At 46.5% G+C, this 18,761-nt stretch overlaps 1 protein-coding gene across 7 annotated transcripts in view; it reads left to right on the top strand.

Annotated features, from left to right (window-relative positions):
• TTLL5 (tubulin tyrosine ligase like 5) overlaps nt 1–18,761 on the top strand; it is a 255,466-nt gene that overhangs the window by 35,958 nt on the left and 200,747 nt on the right. For all 7 annotated transcript variants that reach the window (XM_037031347.1, XM_037031345.1, XM_037031344.1 and 4 more), the window contains exons 10-12: nt 6,806–6,907; nt 9,572–9,663; nt 10,380–10,487. In XM_037031347.1, the coding sequence (XP_036887242.1) occupies nt 6,806–6,907; nt 9,572–9,663; nt 10,380–10,487 (302 nt within the window). The remainder of the gene's footprint in view (nt 1–6,805; nt 6,908–9,571; nt 9,664–10,379; nt 10,488–18,761) is intronic.

Raw genomic sequence — 18,761 nt, 5'->3', positions numbered from 1 at the left:
TTGTTTTATTAACACAGGAAGTAGGAAAACTGTCATTATTCTCTTATACATGGGCAAAATGTCGAGGTTTTTAAAAAATCCATTTTGCTGGCGTTTGGGTCCAGCATCTTGCCCTGGAGGGCCACGCTGCTTTGGAGTTTCACGTGTGTGTTGCTGCCTTGCACCAGCAGGGGACACTCACTTTCCAGGGAGGGGTGGCATTCTCCATCAGGTTGGTGCCGATTCTCTTTCCTGTCAGGGGTGGAAGCCAAAAAGGCTTCGTCCTGGATTTTACGGTTTTAGGTGGATCCAGTATGTGGTCTAAACGATTTACGGGGCCTTTTTTGTGACAGAGCTCATAGCCAGATTTTCACTGAAATAGGAAAAATAAAAAGTTAAAAAAATAAAACAAAATGGAGCTGAAAACCAAATGTATTGTCAGAGTCCCAAAGACAGGGAGCACTAGCAACTGGGTGCAATGCAGGTGCCCCCCGCCCCCCGGGATGGGTCGGGAGAGACCGGCCCGCGCTCCGTGAGTGGGGGGCCAGGACCCTGAGGGGCCGTGGGGACTGCCCGTTTCCTGCCGCAGCCACGCTATTTGGTGGAAATTCAGAAAAGACCCCAACGCATTCGTGATGCTTTCCTTCCCCCCACCCCTTCTTCAGTAGCCTTCCTTGCTAATTAACACTGGCTCCGCAGGGATATTTACCTTTTCTCTGCTGGATTCCTGTGGTTTTGAAAGAATTCAGGTACTTGCTGGTTGCCAAGGAATTCGTATTACCTCACAGGCTGTACACTGTCCAGAATCTGCCACAGCAGCAAGGAGGGGGAAGAGACACCAGCGCGGGGGAGAAACCCTCTCCAGCCCTCATTGTCACCCTCCCTGGCAGGCCCCGGCTGTTTGTGAAGCTTGAGTCATTTCTGGCTCTGAAGACAGGGGATCAGGCTGGTAATCCCCTCCCAGACGGCTCCATAGGGCGCTGCCCAGTCGCTGCAGCGCTCGGCAGTCTCGGGGCTGCAGCTGGCTGACAGCAGATCAGAGAGCTCGTGGGCCTCTTGTCCTCCTCCCTGAGATCTTTCTGGGTCAGGCGAGGATGGAACCCAGTGGCTCCTGCAGGGCTGCCCGAGGTGCGCTCTCCCCACCCCCAGGCCTCTTGGCTCTGAACGGCTGCACCTGCTGGGAGATAACTCATGTGCTGGGGTTTCTCCTCGGGGTCGGGCCTCCCCTCCTCGCTGCACATGTGTAGTGAGTATTTGTTAGGATATGTAGCTGTCAGGGGGTGGCCAGCTCCCCCACATCTAGACTGTGACTGACTGTGGTCTCGTGCTCTTAGAAGGACAACATAGTTTTTTGAATGCGGGGGAGAGTTGGGGAGGCCTCCCTCCCTGTGCTTTGCCCCCTGCGTCGGCTCCATGCCGGTCAGGCTCCTGGAACGAGCCCCCGGGTGCGTGTCAGTGGGTGCCTACCAAGTACCCACCACATGTGTCACGCTGAAACCCTTCCTTCACACAGAGACTCGGGAGTTTGGGACAGACTCTTACCACTGTCGTGATTCTCTCCGAGAAACATTAGAAAGCAAAAAAAGGTTTAATCTTAAAAAAGATTTTTGATTTAAGAACTTATAGTCAGAATTAAGATATTGTCAGAGTAAAGGTAATCCTTATATGTTTCAGTGTGATGAAAAATGGGACCCAGTTTCAGATTTGGCAAAGAAAGTAGAGCCCCTGCTTCCATTTTCACCTAAAGGTCAAGGCTATAAAATTCTGTCGTGGCAGCCTTCTCTAAACTTTGACTTCAGGGAGAGGGTGGTTTGAGATTTAATTCATCATGTAAATTTCAGTGTGTGTTAGGATGAGTATTTGCAAACTGGGTCCTGGGGTACCTAGTGGAAAATTACCCTTTTTAGGTTGTTTCTAGCAAAGAAATTGTGTTGAAGCTTTTGGACCTGAGTAGGATGAAACTTGGTACATGAAGATTGCAATCACGAGGCACACGTCTAAATGCCCTCAAGGACATTGGCTAGGGAAGTTGGCCAGGTGGAGACTGCAGAACTGGAGACTTCTTGTCCCACCTAAGGGACGTTTATGACTCGGTGCCAGCAGCTCACTGGTGTGTGGTGGTGCCATAGTCTGACTGTTTGTGTCACACCCGCCTCTGCGTCAGCTCCGAATCCTGGCGGCCCTGTGAGTGAGTGGGGGCCACAGTGTCCTGGCCTCACCAGCCCATCTCTGCTCCTGTGGTCTCCTGCTGATGGCTCCTTTCGTGGAGTCAATCCAGCTCATGCTTGCTCTTTTCCTGCTGCCTTCTGTTTTCCCTGAGAATTGCTGTCTTTTCCCAAAGACCCCTGCCTGCTTGTGATGTGCCTGAAGTGGGTCAGCTTCAGTTCTGCCACTCTCGCCTCCAGCGATGTTTCAGGTTTAGTTTGCTCTAGGACCGGCTTGTGTGTCTTCCTGGTGGTCCAGAGAATCCATAGAGCTCTCCTCCAACACCGTATTTCAAATGAATGGTTGATTTTTCCCATCAGCCTTCCTCACTATCCAACTTTCGCATTCATATATACTAATTGGGAATACGAGGCTGTGGTTGATGCTGGCCTTGGTGTCTGATGACACATCTTTGCTCATAACGATCTTTCCTAATTCTTCCATTGCTGCCCTTCCAAGTCTCAGCTTTCTCTTGATTCTTGAATTCCTCTGAAAGTTTGTGTACCCCAGCCCTCAAATTTTTATGTTTAAATCCTGCCTCGCAAGATGATGGAATTAGGTGGGGCCTTTGGAAGGTGATTATGTCATGAGGGTGGAGCCCTGCTGGGTGGATGAGTGCCTTTTTGTGGGAGACTCCAGGGCGGTTGCGCTCACCTCCTGCCCCGAAAGCACACAGCAGGAGAGTGCTGTCTGCCTGCCTCTTGGTCTGGGGTTTCTAGAACCCGCAGAAGCGGCTCTCGCCTTTCAGAGCGACACAGTTTGTGGTTTTCCGCTGTAGCAGCCTGAGTGGACCAAGACAGATGATATTGCTGGATCTTTTGTGTTTGTTTATTTTTTTTATTTTAGGGGAGGCTGAATCATCTAGATTTTTATAGAGAAACTTATCTTTGATTCGTAGGCTTTTAATTTGGAAGCCATTTCAAATTTACAGAAAAACTGTAAAAATAATATGAAGAATTACCTTTTCCCACGTTCGGATTTCGCCAGCGGTCCTGACAGTGTTCTTTTTAATGAAAGGACCCAGTGCAGGGTCAGATGTTAAATCTAGTTGTCGCGTCTCCCAGTCGCCTTCAGTGTGGAACAGTCCCTCAGTCTTCCCTGGAGTTTCGCGGCCGTAGTAATTTTGAAAATTACAGGCCAGTCATTTTGTAGAAAGTCCCTCAATTTGGGTTGGTCCGGTATTTTCTTATGATTCGGTTTTAGGCTCTAACGCTGCCGAAGCGCTGCTGTGTTCTCATCATGTTACACCTGATGCCACGTGGTGTTGGACCGCTCGAGGAAGGTGGTGTCTGCTGGATTTCTTCGCTGTTCACTGTGTGTCCCCTCTGTAATTAGTATCTTCTGGGAAGATACTTTGAGACCCTGTAAAGTTTGGTTCATCTTATTTTCACCTAATAATTTTAATAATCCATTGCTCTGCTTGCCGGAATGAATCATTACTGTGATGGTGGCCAGATGACGACACTCTAATCCCATCGTTTGTTTTTTACTTTCGTCATTTGGTAGTTTACTCCAAGAAGAGCTTTTTCTCCTTCCCATTTATGTATCGACGTGGACTCAAGGATCCCTATTTTATCTAATGAGTTATAATTCTTTACCGTCATGATTTATTTTGATGCTGAGATTGTCCCCGATTTGCCCCTTTAAACTGGCTTTTGTGTCCTTCTGCCACGTGCCCTTCCCCTTGAGCAAGGGATGTTTCAGGCTCCTCTGGTCCTTTCTCTGTCTCGGGCGGGGGATCAGCCCTTCTCTCTAAGGAGCACTGGCTGCCCTAATCGGTGTTTAGGGGTCTGGGTCTGGGCGCCAGACACGCTCATGGCCTGGGGCGTCTCCACTTTCAGGCCCTCACAAAGGACAGACCTGGGAAACATGGGTGTATGCCTGCGTCCACATGCGTGCACACACACACACACACACTTACCTCTGTGGTTATTTCTACACCTGTGTGCCTATAGACAGGGTGGGGCAAAAGTAGGTTTACAGTTGCGAGTACACAAAATGGTTTATTCTCCTATTATTTTCCATAGAAACAACTATAAACCTACTTTTGCCCCACCGTGTACTGAAAAGCAGGAGTTCATTCTCATACCTCAAATTCTAGTTCAGAACTACAAGGTTTGTTCTAGCTTTTTCCCTTTCTTAAAAAAATCTCTCCAACAACGAGAAATCTGACTCTCGTTACCTTCAGCACATTTATTTATTTACTCAATTCTCCCCTGTATAGCCAGTCTCCTGACCTCCCTGGTTCCTGCCCCACTCAGACGCCCTCCTGGTGTGGACTTCGACCCCTGTGGGGCCACCTGGCTTACTGTGCGTGGGTAACCCCCTCATGCTGGCTCTGGGCTGCCTTCCATCCTGCCCACCATCTTCCTCACCTGAGCCCTGGCGCCTCTGGGCTACAGGGAGGAAAGTCTGATTTTTTTAAGTTGGCCAAGTAATCCAAATTTAAGGGGAAAAAAACCTTTGCAGGTGAATCAGAACTTGATTCCTGTGCCAGATCCAGAACTAATGGAACCACTGGTCTAGATAATAAGGAAACATTGCAGATGGTGGTCATGCCATGGTCTGTGATACAGGGTTCAGTGAGAACCCTGAGACCTTCCCGGTTGGGAGGAAGGATGCGCGTGTACACCCAGCCTTCTTCTGTGCTGTCTTCCTCACGTCCCATCAGGCCAGGCGAAGAAACGAATGTAGCACTTTTGTCCTTTTGGGCAACTTTTCCATTGAGTTTACATGTTTCTCCTCTAAATTTTACTTCTTACACTCTGTAAAAGTCCACTCAGACACTAGTAATCTTGTTCTTGCTGGGGTTCGGAATGTAAATTCCCTAGCAGAAAGGAAGATTAGTAAGAAAAAACCTCATTTTTGAGAGATGCAGTCCTACTGAAAAGAAAAGGGCGTAGGGACGACAGATGTGCTGGGTTACAGCGAACCACCAGGCTTTTGCCAACCTTTTCATGTTGTCGACGGAATTAGATCAGTGCTCATATTCAGCAGAGATGAAAACCTCTTTCTCTGAAGCATAACCTTTCCCCCCCTTGAAACCATTCTTTTAGGGGGAGGATGGCAGGAGGTATGTCACTGTGAGGTAACGTCTGGGTGAGGCAGGCAGCCTCCGTGGGGTCAGCATGGCCCCCTTTGCCATTTACAAGAATTCAGAGAATGACTGTCTCCCACTTGCGTGGGGAGGGTCTGTAGAAGAAGATAGATACATAGGCAGGGTTTACTCGCCATGGAGTGATGTGACTAGAAGTTAGGGGAAAACTACTGGAAGTTTCTGGAAGTTTGAGTTTCCTCTGGGTATAGACTTAATGCTCATCAAACTCTGTGCCTTAGCCATTCATGCCTGGTCATCCTTTTCTCTTTGTCCACATCCTCCTTCCTGGCCTCATGTTTGTTTGTTTTAGTTTTTTTATTGCTTTTTGTGTGTGTGTTTTTCTTCCTTTTTATGTATTTCTTGTACAGGGAATTAGGGACTGAATGTCCTGGGGGTGGGCAAGAAGAGATAGACAAGGAAAAATTTTAAATGCTGCCTTTCAATGTGGTAAAAATGTATGTTGACTTCATAGTCTGAGTGAGCATATGTAAATAATTTGTAAATCATACAAAAATAAACTTGTGGACTTCTAGGATTTTTTTTTCGCACGCTTGGATGTGCCTCTGGGGAAAACCACCTTAGTGAAGGGCGATCCGGTTCCGGTGGTGTGTGAACGGGGGGTGCTCACCGGGGCCGGGCGGCTCCAGCGTCCTCTGTGGGTGCTGAGTGTCACTGGAAAGCCCTCTCTTCCCTGCCTGCTTCCTGCAGGGGCGGCTCGTGTGTTTTGTATCTCGGTCTTCGTTTGACCATAGTCCAGGGTATCGAGTTGCTGCCCTGTTTTCAGTGGGCTCCATGTTTAATCTCTGTCTTCTGTCTTCCTTCCAAATTCAGGAGCTGGCCTCCCGCACTGTGCTCGTACTGTGAGTGTAGTATGCTGTGCTATGCTCTTCTGACGCTGTTCTGCAGACTTAGGCTTTGTCTGCTGTTAGTGCTGCTGACGCTGTTGTTGTCTGAAATGAACTGTATAGATAAGCTCTGTTGTTTCTCTGGATGTGAGTGCTGAGTCTGTGTGTTGTCAAGCTGTGCTTTTGTCCTCTTTGCTTGATATTTCCCTCAGGATGCTTTAGTGCCAGGCACCGTGTAGGCGCTCACTGGGGGTTTCCTGGCCAGCTAATGCCTCATCAGCACCCACAGCACCTTACACACCATCTCCCAGGCTGTGAATGACTTATTTTCACTTTGATCCTTCCTACTGGTCTGAGGTTCTGTGTAAGAGAAGTAGCATCTCGAGGTTAAGAACATGGGTTTTGGCAGTCAGTGTGATTTGGGGCAAGTTACTTAATCTTTCTCGATCACATTTTAGTTTTGATACCTATTTTTAAAAAGTAGATATAATGTTACCTAATTCGGAGAACTGGTTTAAGGATTGAATTAAATGTCGTGTTATATTTGATACACTTGGCATAGGAGTTGGCACTCAGCATTTATTTATAATGTCACCTTCCTTTTATTATGATCCTAAGTTACAGACTTTATTTCCTTGAAACTTTGTTCCTGGCATTTCACCTGCGTCCTTTCCATCAGGTTTGCAACTGTGCGATATGACCAAGGAGCCAAGAACATTCGGAACCAGTTCATGCACCTGACGAACTACAGTGTGAACAAGAAGAGTGGGGACTATGTCAGGTACTGGCCGCGCCTGAGCCGGGGCCGGAGGAGTCCGTCTCAGAGGCGGGTCGTAAAAGTGGAAATTCAGCACATGGCACTGGAGGCAAACTCTGTATTCATATCCTTGAACTTACAAAAAGCTGCCAGGCATTTAACATAGTTCTAAGGCAGCTCTGCTGCTGTTTCTCCATTGCTTACCCAGTTATGTGTCACCTTTCTCTGCCAAACTGTGCCTTCCCAAGTTTCATTTTCCTCATTGTTTGTCCTCACTTGATGTAGGGGTAAGAATTTTTTTTAATCCTCACCCAAGGATATAGTTATTGATTTTAGAAAAGTAGGGGAGAGAGAGAGAAATGTTGATGTGAAAGAGAGACATCAGTTGGTTCCCTCTTGTATGTGCCCTGACTGGGAATAGAACCCACAACCTTTTGGTGTAAAGGGCGACGGTCCAACCAACTGAACCCCGTCCTGCCAGGGGTAGGGATGGGAATTTAATACTCATATGAAACTTTTTAGAAATCAAGACATGAAGTCATTTCAGCACTTGGCAAAATGTATCAAAAGCTTTAAAAACGTTTGTGCTTTGACCCAGCAATTCCATTTCTAGGAACTTAACGTTAAGAGGTAACAAAGGATGTGCATCGAAGATCATAGACAAGACTGGCCACGACTGTGTATTGTTACCAGCAGGTTACTGGACATTACATGCAATTCTTTTCTTTCTGAGCATATACAATAACTAAAGTTGTTTATTTCTGCCGAAGGGAGGGGAAGAAAACTAGAGAAGATATATACTAAAATGTTAACAGTTAACTGTAGTGGATGGGATTATGAATGGATGATTTCTGTTTTCTTCTTGGAACTTTTATGTATTTCCTAAATTCTTCTAAAGTAAATATTTGTATGATGAGGAGGGGAAGGACGTAGGAATAAATTAAGAAAGAAATGAGGCCATCTCAGAAAAGGATTCAGTGGAAGGGAATACCAGCCCAGCTGTGTGGAAATATTCTTTCTGCTCTGTTTTCTTTCATTCTGATAATTTTGCCAGAAAGTGGGAAAGTAAGAAAGAAACTCAAACAGTTATGTTCTACTCGGACTAAAAATAAGTGCCTAGAAAGTCCAAGGAAAGAAAGAAAGGAGGGAGAAAAGGCATCTGGAAGTGATGGCATGATTGCTGAAGCTTGTACACATCTCCCTGACCGGTGACCGGTAGTGGGAATTGGTTGAAGGTCTGTCCTTCGCTTTGGAAGATGAGCGATGAGGCAACTGGTGGGTGGTGGGTGCTGGTGGGGAGTGAGGGGGCAGCTGCAAAACACAAGTTCGAGGCTGTGAGACCCAGCGGTCCCGGGAGTCTACCTGGTTTGCCGCTGCGCTGCCGTGGTGGTGGCGTGCCTCATCGCGCTTGTTGTTGCTCCGGTGTGTTCTCCCTTCAGTGATAATAGGTCAGAGGTATTTTTAAGAAGAGAGGTCTGCCACCAGAGAGGAGGGGGCTTGCTTCAGGTGCTACAGTGGTTCTGCGCCCGGTTAGCTCATTGAACTGCTACACCGTGTTGTCTCACTGGCCCGTCCAGACTCAGGTTTGGTCTGAAAATGGCATCAGAGGTGGTTTTGTGGGCTCATGTGGCATCTACCTCAAAGCTAAGTTTTTACTTCAAATGTTTCAATCTGTTAATGCATTGCAAGTATTCTTAAGCTTGTTTGCATTCTTTCACACATTTCTTTCACTCTTCCATGATGCATAATTGCTTGGTTAAGGAGGAATTGGCCTTCTCCCCTATACACCTCAATAAGGCAAGCTCTATGCATTTTCATTTCAATGGAAGAAACTGGTGTAAAGGGATATATGAGGTCTGTCTAGAAAAAGTCCAGCCATTATTAATATAATGAGAATGGTTTGAGGGACATTGATATAACCTGGCAGCCAAGGAGAGTGGACTGGAATGCGCATGTGTGAACAATGACGACTTCACTGTACTAGTCAGTGGGGGCAGTAGATGCCGTTGAGCGAGCATGTGTACCACGGGGCCATCACATTCAAAATGACAAAACAAGTAGAGCAACAAATTTGCATCAAAGTTTGCATTAAGTCTGAACATTCCTCTGTGGGAACTATTCATATACTTCGGAAGGCCATAGCTATGGGTGACTGGTGATTGGCAGCTTCGTCACGACAATACGCCCACTCATGTGTCACATCTCCTGCAGTTTCTTGGTGAAACATCATATCACCCAGGTGACTCAGTCCCACTATGGCCCAGATTTGTTACCTTGTGACTTCTGGCTTTTCCCAAAACTGAAATCACCTTTAAAACTGAAGAGCTTTCAGACCATCAGTGAGATTCAGGAAAATACAACCAGGCAACTAATGGCAATTGCTAGAACTGTGTGAGGTCCCAGGTGCTTACTTTGAGGGGGACTGAGGCGTCATTGTCCTCTGTACAAGGTTTCTTGTATCTTTTTCAATAAATGTCTTTCCCCCCCACATTACGTGGCTGGTTACTTAATGGACAGGCCTTGTATGACAAAAAGAATTAAGAAATAGTGGGTGAGGTGGAAGTCAGCAAAAGGAATGTTTTTCTAAAGATTTAAAAGGACAAGAAAGCTATTTGTAAAAAAAAAAAAATTGGTTCCTACAGCCACGCCTAGCTGCATACGTGACCTTGATCCATTCATTTGTTTTAGTTGTGATGATCCGGAAGTGGAGGATTATGGGAACAAGTGGAGCATGAGTGCCATGCTGAGGTACCTGAAACAGGAAGGCAGAGACACAACTGGTGAGGACCGGGCCTCTTTTCTTGTTGACTTCCCTGCTTTTTATGGCTTTACCGTCGTCTCTCCCTGATTCTCACTCCCTCTGATTCTAACACTGTTGCCGAGACTTCTCACGGGGTCACTATTTTGGGTGCAAAATTTCCTGCTGTTTATGAGATGGAGAAAAGGTTTTCCATGATCCTCCAAGTTCCCTTTCTTGTTTCTAGTTTGAAAGGCATAAGTTTGTCTTTTAATCTTCAGTGAATTTATCCTTTGTGAATGTTGAACTGCTAACTAAAGTACTGTCAGCTTTTTAAATAACTTCCCTTCATGTTGGCCCTCAGTTCAAATTCGTCTAAGGTAATCTCTCTCATTCATGTTGCTAAACTGGAGAATGGACAGTATCGAGTGTGAGTGTAGGGCTTGTGATCAGAACGGACACCACCTCGGAGCCATGGGCAGAGCAGGGACCTGTGGCCCAAGGCCCGCCTCTACCCCCAGAGGGAAGTGGGACAGGAGAGCCGGGAGGGGGCAGGGTTCCTTTTCCATTCTCCGTCTTCTGTTGCAGGAAGCCTCCTTTTGACCGCGTTGCTCCCTTCACAGATGTGCCTTCTGCTGCACCATTGACAAGACTGCCGTGTAGAGACTTTTTGAAGGAACACACCTGCTTCTGTAGTGGGTGGTGTTGGAATCCAGTCTTTCTAACCCACGCATTGTAGTGTTTCCTCTTCCTTTGTAGCGCTCATGGCCAGCGTCGAAGACCTGATCATTAAGACGATAATCTCTGCCGAACTAGCCATCGCCACAGCCTGCAAAACCTTTGTTCCTCATCGCGGCAGTTGTTTTGGTAAGGAGACTCCAGAAGCGTTAAGTGTTTTGTGAGAAGAGGCTTGGGAAGTTGGGATGGAATCCTGGGGTAGAGAGGTTTAGTCTTCAGGATACAGGAGTAAGGTATGTGGTGGGTTTTTATTTCTTTCTAAGCTCACGTGACAATTCTACGAAGAAGCCAGCAGTGAGCTTAGCTGGAGGTCCCCTGAGAACTAAATAGCTTTCTGTGTGGGAAGCAGGGATTGGAACTAAAGCATGGGTCTCTTTGTCAGAATGCAATCAGAAAAAGTCTGCCACGGACTGTACAGGAATCCAGCTCCAACAAATATATTCCAGAGCTCTTTGGCAGCCAGACTGGGAACTGGTCCAAGAAGCTCTGGCTGGTACCAGTATGTGCTTTCTTCCATTTTCCGATGACTCCTCCTTTTTGTTTTAGTCTTCTCTTGAGCGGGTTCCCCCCTCTCCCCTTTCCTTCTTTATTTTCTTCCTCTCCCTCCCCTCTTCCCTTTCTCTGCCACCCCTAACTCGCCGATTGTACAGACAGAGAAGGAAAAAGATAAGTCCACAATTACTGGATCAGGAAGCCTGTTGCCTGCTGCCCGCTAGCTGTGACTAGCGTTTGCTTTCTGTGTGGATGTGAACTCAGTGGCGATTGCCAGCAGAGTCACGTAGGCTTTCGGCAGAGGGTAGGTTTTGCTGGTGAAACACACACTGGGGTCCTTGATGGGAGGGTAACAGAGTAACACAGTGGTAAGACAGGCTGTCTTTCAGGCTATCAGGCTTGCCCAGGAGGCAGGGTGACAGAAGAGCAAAGAACGTGGGGTTTGGGGCCTGACAGACTGAGTCTGAGACCCATGTGCACCCCTTACTAGTGTTCTGACTTCCAGCACATCGCTCTGTTCTGTTTCCTCAACTATAAAATGGCAGTAATGGTGGCAACCGCGTCCTAAGAGTACCAGCAAGGTCAAGTGAGATGATGCATGCAAAACACCTGGCATGTGTTCGGCCCTTAATGTGTACTCTGTAAATTGTTTTTGGTTAGTTTTGTAATTGGACATTATAATTCTTGGTCTCTTTAGTGGGTTATCATAACTGTGTGTACTTTAGGGGCACCAAACAGAGGGAAGTGTTGAGACTGAACCAGGACCTAAAGTTATGTAGAGAAAGAAGAGGTTGTAATACCTTTTTAAAATGCAGATATGTTCAGATCTTCTAAAACCCTTAAAGGGGTCTTCAGCTTCAGTCATGACCAAAGCTTTATATAACTTCAAGCATCTGACCCTAGCTGACTTTTCTAGAGTTGTTTCCACTTTGATACCCCATAACCCACTATACCACTGAGCCCCCACACCTTTGTGCCTCTGTTCTAAGTTCTGCTCTCTGCTAGGAGATTCTCCTGCCTGCCTGCCTTGCATATTCTAAGACTCAGCTTGACGTTGTCTCGTCCAGGAATCCTTATCTAATAAAAGGTGCCCTGCTGTGTCTCTTCTCCCGTGCTGTTCTGTACTTGCTCCATTATATTCCTTTCCTATCTTACTGGGGCGTTTTGTTCACATGTGTACCTCCCTGGTGGTCTCTGAGCTTAGCGTTACGAATTCTTAGCAGTCACTCTCTCCCCAGCCCCTCTCGCTCTGTTTCTGCCAAACCAAACCTTCCACCATCTCCCTGGGCCTCCAGGTCCTTTCCTAACCCTTTGCCTTTGCACCTGCTTTATCCTGTGTCTGAGACACTTTTCTCACGTTGGTTTACCTAGCGGATTATGACATCTTTCAGGATGAAGTCAAGTATCACTTCTTTGGGGGAGTTTTGCCTAAGTCCTCCAGTCAGAGTGAGCCTCTTCCCATCCAGCAGTCTGGTCATAGTCTGCAGTGACACCCTGCGTGGTGTCTGGTACCCATTTGTGTGTCTGTTCCCCCAGTGGACTGGAAGCTCCTGGATTCTGCCTCTCTCAAACACAGCAGCATTTTTGGTTCTTAGAGGATGTTTGAGTGATATTTGTTGAGTGATCGACCGATACTTGTTTTACTTGCCTTTTGGTGGCCTGACAGTAGGCTTCACAAAAAACCTGACTTGGTAGGGACCTAGAGTTCTTAGAATTACTGTAAACTGAGGAGTGGGCGTGGGGAATGTAACTCCAACCTGAGAAACCTTACTAGATTAAAGAAATAAATGAGTTTCCACATCTTCTTGGCTCTCACGTGAGGATAAGTTTCTTGGTATAAAAATCTTTATTCTAGAAATCATCACAAGCTTTTCTGAATGGGCCCTTTTCTATTTTGTGTTATTGCTTGATTGCCTTTTGAAAGGTTAAGAATTTCTTGACCCTAACGGCACTCGCAGTTCCGATGCGAAATGAGCAGTGACTTTCTCTGATTCAGTGACATAGCCCCTGGGTCCCTGTCCTCAGCTGTGGGACTCCTTCCCTCCACCCCCTACTTGTGTTTCGTCTTAATAAACCGAGTGCATCTGGAGTTTTTTAAGTTGTTGATTGTCTTCTTGACTTTTGTGGTTCTAAGTCCACTTCCTGTCAACCCTGGGATTCCGTGTGCTTCATGAATCTACCCCCACCAGATCGGATTTTGTAAACGTGTGTGTATTTGTGTGAATCTTGTGGCCTCCCACGGATTCATAACCTTCCCAGGGGGTTAAGTTACAAGGAATAAGCTGGATTTTTTCTTTTCTTTTCTTTTTCACTTGTTTTAGAGTAAACAGGAATTGAGAGCTTCCCAGAAGAATTTGGCTTGAACAGAGCATTGGTGCTTTTAGGGGAAGCCAGTAGTCCGGCGACAGGGGTCGTCGCTCGGTCCTTTGGGTGGCTGTTTCTGCCCTTCCACAGCGTGGGTCCTGGCCAGGAGCGTTCGCTGCTGCCTCCGTGCCTCTGCCCTGCCACTCCTCTCACCCCACCCTCTCTCATGTCCAGCAGTGTTTCCAGGTACCTTCAGTCTTCCCGTTCACTTGTTTATCTGCGCGTTGAACTTTTTTGGTTTCAGTTTTGGCTGTATGCAAAGCGTAGATTGTAAGAGTTTGTTCTTCTCAAACCAAATTTTACATATACCTGCATTGTATTGTTAGCATTTAAATAATGCTAATAATACAAAGGCTTAGGGACATCACCAACTACCCCAAACTTAGCCATTTAATGTGTTTTTTTTTCATAGATTTGTACATCTGGAAAGGACTCAGAATAATTAGTCTGTCCAAAGAAATCGAGGTCCTGAGAAGTTGAGACTCTTCAGGTTCTAGAACTAGTGAGCGAGAGGACTCAGGCGAAAGAGACTCAGCTTGGAGAAAAGGGGTCAGAAGATGGGTTTTGGCAATTAAGTCATCTTGATCCTAGGATTCTTGATTTATAGAACTTTTGATGCCTCTCCCAATAAGACAGATTATTGACAATGTATTTTTCCTGCCTTCAAGATCGTGAAAACGGCTCTGACCCACGTGGCTCGGTTGGTTGGGCACTGTCCCGCAAAGCAAAGGGCTGCCAGTTAGATTCCTGGTCAGGGCACGTGCCTGAGTCGCGGGTTCAGTCCCCCAACCCCGTTGGGGTACTTACAGGAGGCAACTGATCAGTGTTCTTTCCCTCTTTTTCTCTCTCCCTCCCCCTCTCTCTAAAAAGAAAATAAATAAAATCTTTTAAAAAAAGATTGTGAAAATTTGGTACCATGTGAAATACATGCTTAAACAGCAACCCTTGAAATGTGCTTAGGAAATTGGCACTGTGAGGTCGCTGGCCATGAGACTAGCCTTTGTGACCAGCTGGACAAAAACAGCCGAACCAACAGGATGTTAACTGTTTTTTAAAGATGTTGCTGCTGACAGTGGGTTTGTGTATGTGTATGAAGATGGCTGGCGTTATAGGCTGTGGCCTCTCCAGCCTGGGAGCATGTGAACCAGCTGCCATGCCTCGTGCGGAACTGATGAGACCGGCTTTGTTTGGGTCAGACCCAGTGACCTCTTTGCTCTGGACAAACCATGCTCCGCGTATGTCTCTCTGTTGAACAAATGCTGGTTTGGCCATTCATTGCTGCTGTTCTAGACCATGTCACAGAGTGAGCAGACATTCTTAAAGGGACCACGTCCATAAATCTTTGTTAGAGGGATGGAAGCAGGTGATAAACATCCTCCATGGATGCAAATTACTTGTATATTGCCCACTTTGTTAAAGGAATGAAGTGTAAAAAAAATGTAAACAATGTACAAAAATAGAGTCATCAAAGCGTTCACTCTCTCAGACAGTCTTCTTTTCTGGTTCATCCCGTGCTCCTTTTTATTTATTTAAAAAAAATTTTTTTTAAAGATTTTATTTACTTATCTTTAGAGGGGAAGAGAAGGAGAGAGGGAGAGAAATATCAATGTATGGTTGCCTCTGGTGTGTCCCCTGCCGGAGGCTGGCCTGCAACCCAGGCATGTGCCCTGACTGGGAATCAAACCTCGATCCTTTGGTTTGCAGACTCACGCTCAATCCACTGAGCTACACCAGCCTGGGCCCATGCTCCTTTTTAGATGGGAGGGGAAGTTTACTGTAGAAGGGACTAAGCAGAAAGTACCTACTTTTGTCAGGCATTCTTCATTGTTTTTTTCCTGTAGTTCTCTTAGCAGTTTGTATTGAGTACTCATGTTAGCAGACAAGGAAACAAGATTCAGAGAAGTTAAATAATTTGTCCTTGGTCACACAGTTAATAAATGGCAGAGCCCAATGGGAGAGGCAGTTCTCTCTGGCTCTTTCCCCACACGTATAGACAAGTTCCGGTGCGTCTGGCCACTCACGGCACACCTCGTATCCTGGATTCTCCTCCCTCGCTCCTGTACCTGCATCTCAGGAAAAACGGGGCCATCCTTCCTGGGTTATCAGGCCTGAAAGGGGGCGTTCTTTCTGCTCTCATCAACACTACGAGTCCCTAGGCACTTGCTCAAATCTACCTTTACATATGATAGCCAGATACCATATTGATTTATTGGACTAGTTAACAAATTGGGCTCTTTCTTTTATTTAGTTCCTTTTCTTGTGGGACCTTGATCTGCTTTTTTTCCAAATTCTCCTTCTGGACCCCAGATAAAGACTTCCTCCTTGGGTTTTCAGCTCAAATCCAAAGCCCAGGTGAAAAGAATTTCCTTTATACAATAGCATTTGAGTGACAGCCAGTACCCGCTAATGTCAGCACTTTCCACTGCCTCAGGGATTACAGCTTCAGCCGGGACTTGGTTTCTGTGGAGGGGTGTTGGATGGATTCCAAAATTAGTGGTGTGCCATGCTTAGTCATCTCTTAGGCTTTGGATGCATTATTTTTTTTTTATCGAATCTTCCCCCCCCTCCCCTCCTAAACCATCTTGTGTCAAGTTTTTCCTTAATATGTCAAAATTTTAATAAGAATTTCTATTATTTTCTTTATGGCTGGTGGCTTTATTATGAATATTTCAAGTCTTGTGATTGAGGTTATTTGGGGGGAGTATCTGCAAATTATGATGTTTTTCTCAAAACTGCCCTGGCTGGTGTGGCTCAGTGGATTGAGTACCAGCCTGCACACCAAGGGGTTGCCAGTTCGATTCCCAACCAGGGCACATGCTTGGGTTGCAGGCCAGGTCTCCAGTAGGGGAGCGTGTGAGAGGCAACCACACGTTGGTATATCTCTCCCTCTTTCCTCCCTTCTCCTCTCTTTAAAAATAAGTAAAATAAAATCTTTTAAAAAATGTACAGTGTTTTTCACTTAAAATTTGTTTCTTTTTCTCTTTCCTTCCCTCCCCCTCCACTATTTTTTGATTGCTTCTTATGTGCTTCTCCTGGGGCAGGCGGTTTGGCGCGGAGCGATGAGGCAGATGGCCCCAAGCTTGTGCGTGGGGAGGAGAGATGGGACAGCACAGGCAGTAGAGTGACACGTGCCCTCAGAGCACACACGAGTCACCAGCCATGCCGAGGGGAGCCGGGCAGAGTCCTTCCTTGCAGAAGGATTACAACACACAAAACACAGTGTCGTGACTGGATGGGGCACTTTTGAAGTGGTCAGCTCACCGTGACCAGACACGGCCTGCCTGTCATGGGTGGCAGGGTTAAGGAAGTGGATTTGGGCCCCATTGTGAAGGTCTGACCTGCTTAAACCCACCTGGTGGACAGCAGCCAGCCTCTGGAGTTTTTGAGCAGGGGAGCAGCAGGATTGCCATTGTTTTCTTTAACTTGTATCATGATTTGACTCAAAGCTCGGTACGATGGAGTCACAGCAAAGGGAAACTGTTCTGCATTGTTAGAAGTGACCAGTAAAGTCCTCCAGGAACCAGCCTGGCAAGGGTGTTGATTGCTGACAATCGCTGCCTGTCTTTAGAGAGGCAGTTCTGATGGCCACACAGAGAATGGACTACAGTGGGGACAGACTAGTGCTAGGGATCTCATTTCATAGGTAAGAGGAACGAAGTGATAACACATGCTTACTGTGTGAGCCAGTGTTCCCACTCCTGGGTATTTACCAAGAAAAACGAAACCGAGTGTTCGCACAAATACCTGTGTGTGAATGTTTATGGTGGCTTTGTTCATAATTGCCAAAGACTGAAAGCAACACAGGTGTCCATCAGCTGTTGGGGGGATGAGTAAATTGTGGTATGTCCCTAACATGGAATACTACTCAGTAATAAAAGGAATGAACCATATGACTGATATATGTAGAAACACAGATAACTCTCAAAAGCAAAATGTGAAATGAAAGAAGCCACTCTCAAAAGGCTAGTACTGTATGATTTCATTTATTTGACTTTTTGGGAAAAGGCAGAAATCAGCTCAGTGGATGCTTGTGGGTACAAAGTGTACAAATGGGCACGAGGAAACATTTGTGACAGAATTGTTTTATGTCTTGATTGTGGTGGTGGTTAAACAACTGTACATTTGGCAGAACTCATCAAACTGTACAATTTTAAAGTGTGACTTTTATTGTATATGCATTTGTCTCAGTAAACTTGCGTTAAACCAGAAACAATGATAGATAGATGAACTTCACAAACATGCTAAATGGAAGAAGCCACACTTGAAAGGGTGTATCCTGCCTGCTTCCACTTGTATGAAATTTTAGAATAGGCAAAGCTGACCCATGGTGGAAGCAATAAGCACAGTGGTTGGGGGTGTGACAGGAAGGGGGAAGTTTACGAGGAAGGAACCTGAGGGGCCTTTCTGACGTGCTGGAAGTTTTCTGTGTGGTTGATACAAGTGTGGGTTCCGTGGGTGTGTCGTTATCAGGACTCATCACATTGTATACTTAAGGTCTGCCCTTTATATTTTATGTAAACTATACCGTAAAAGAAATGATAGAAGGCCGGATTAAAGAGCAATGAAGAGAGACAAGATCTGGCGGTGTGTCGGGTTTGGGAAGTGGTGAGGAGAGCCTTTCTCTCTCTGGAGACCGATGGATGGGGTTTCCATTTTCCGAGATGAAGAGTGATGGGAAGCCACACAGGTTTGAGGGAAAGAAAGCAAGCTCTGTTTTGTTGAGTGTTGAGACCTGTGGGGTATCCTGGGGAAGTGGTCTGCAGGGCAGATGGAATTACGGATTTGGTGTCCAGGAGACACTTCACTGAAGATGTAGGTCTGAACGTCATCATCAGATGTTAATTGCAGCCGTGAGAATACATGTGGTCACCCAAGGAGAGAAGTAGAACTGAGAGGGAGAGACCCGAGGAAGCCACCCTGAGCAAACCTGTGAGAGGGTAGCTTGGGGGAAGAGAAGGAATGGGAGGAGGAGAGAAGAACCAGCAGCGTGCAGTGTCCAGGTCCGAGGGAGAAGAAAGTTTCAGTAAGTGAGGGGTGGTCAGCAGTTTCAGATGCTTGGGCTTAGCAGTACGGTGGTCTTTGGTTGATCATGGTGCAAGCCGTCAATTACTAATGAGGGGGGAGCAGAAGGACTTTGTTGGGAGTGAGTAGGCATTAAGGAATTTAAAGTGGCTAAGAGATGGCTTTTTCCGGAAGCTGCTTTAAGACACAGGTAGATAATGGTGCTCGTGTAAAGGAGGAGGTGGAGCCATTCACAGTTTAACTTCCAAGTTGTTCTATTTTGGCTGGGGGCCTGGAGGAAATATTTCTCATCGTGGGAAAATTTCCCGAGGAAACACTGATTAAGGTGGTAGCAACTGTCCTTGGACAACCCTTGCTCTCCTGTCGTGATGAAGACAACGCGGAGGAACAAACATAGTCGGTGGGGGGGGGGAGGGGGAGGCACTCTTGCCCGCAGCCTCTCTGGCCCGAAGCCCTTGTTGAGAGGAACCCTGGTGGGTCTCCTCCTGGGTGCGAGTTTTTAAGATTCTAGACACCGCTGCTGAC

This window comes from Sturnira hondurensis, unplaced genomic scaffold (genome assembly GCF_014824575.4).
Source record: "Sturnira hondurensis isolate 20B ecotype Veracruz unplaced genomic scaffold, ASM1482457v3 Scaffold0021143, whole genome shotgun sequence".
NCBI classification, from domain to species: Eukaryota; Metazoa; Chordata; class Mammalia; order Chiroptera; family Phyllostomidae; genus Sturnira; species Sturnira hondurensis.
Note: the sequence above shows the minus strand (reverse complement) of the source record. Positions and strands in the feature narration are given on the sequence as shown.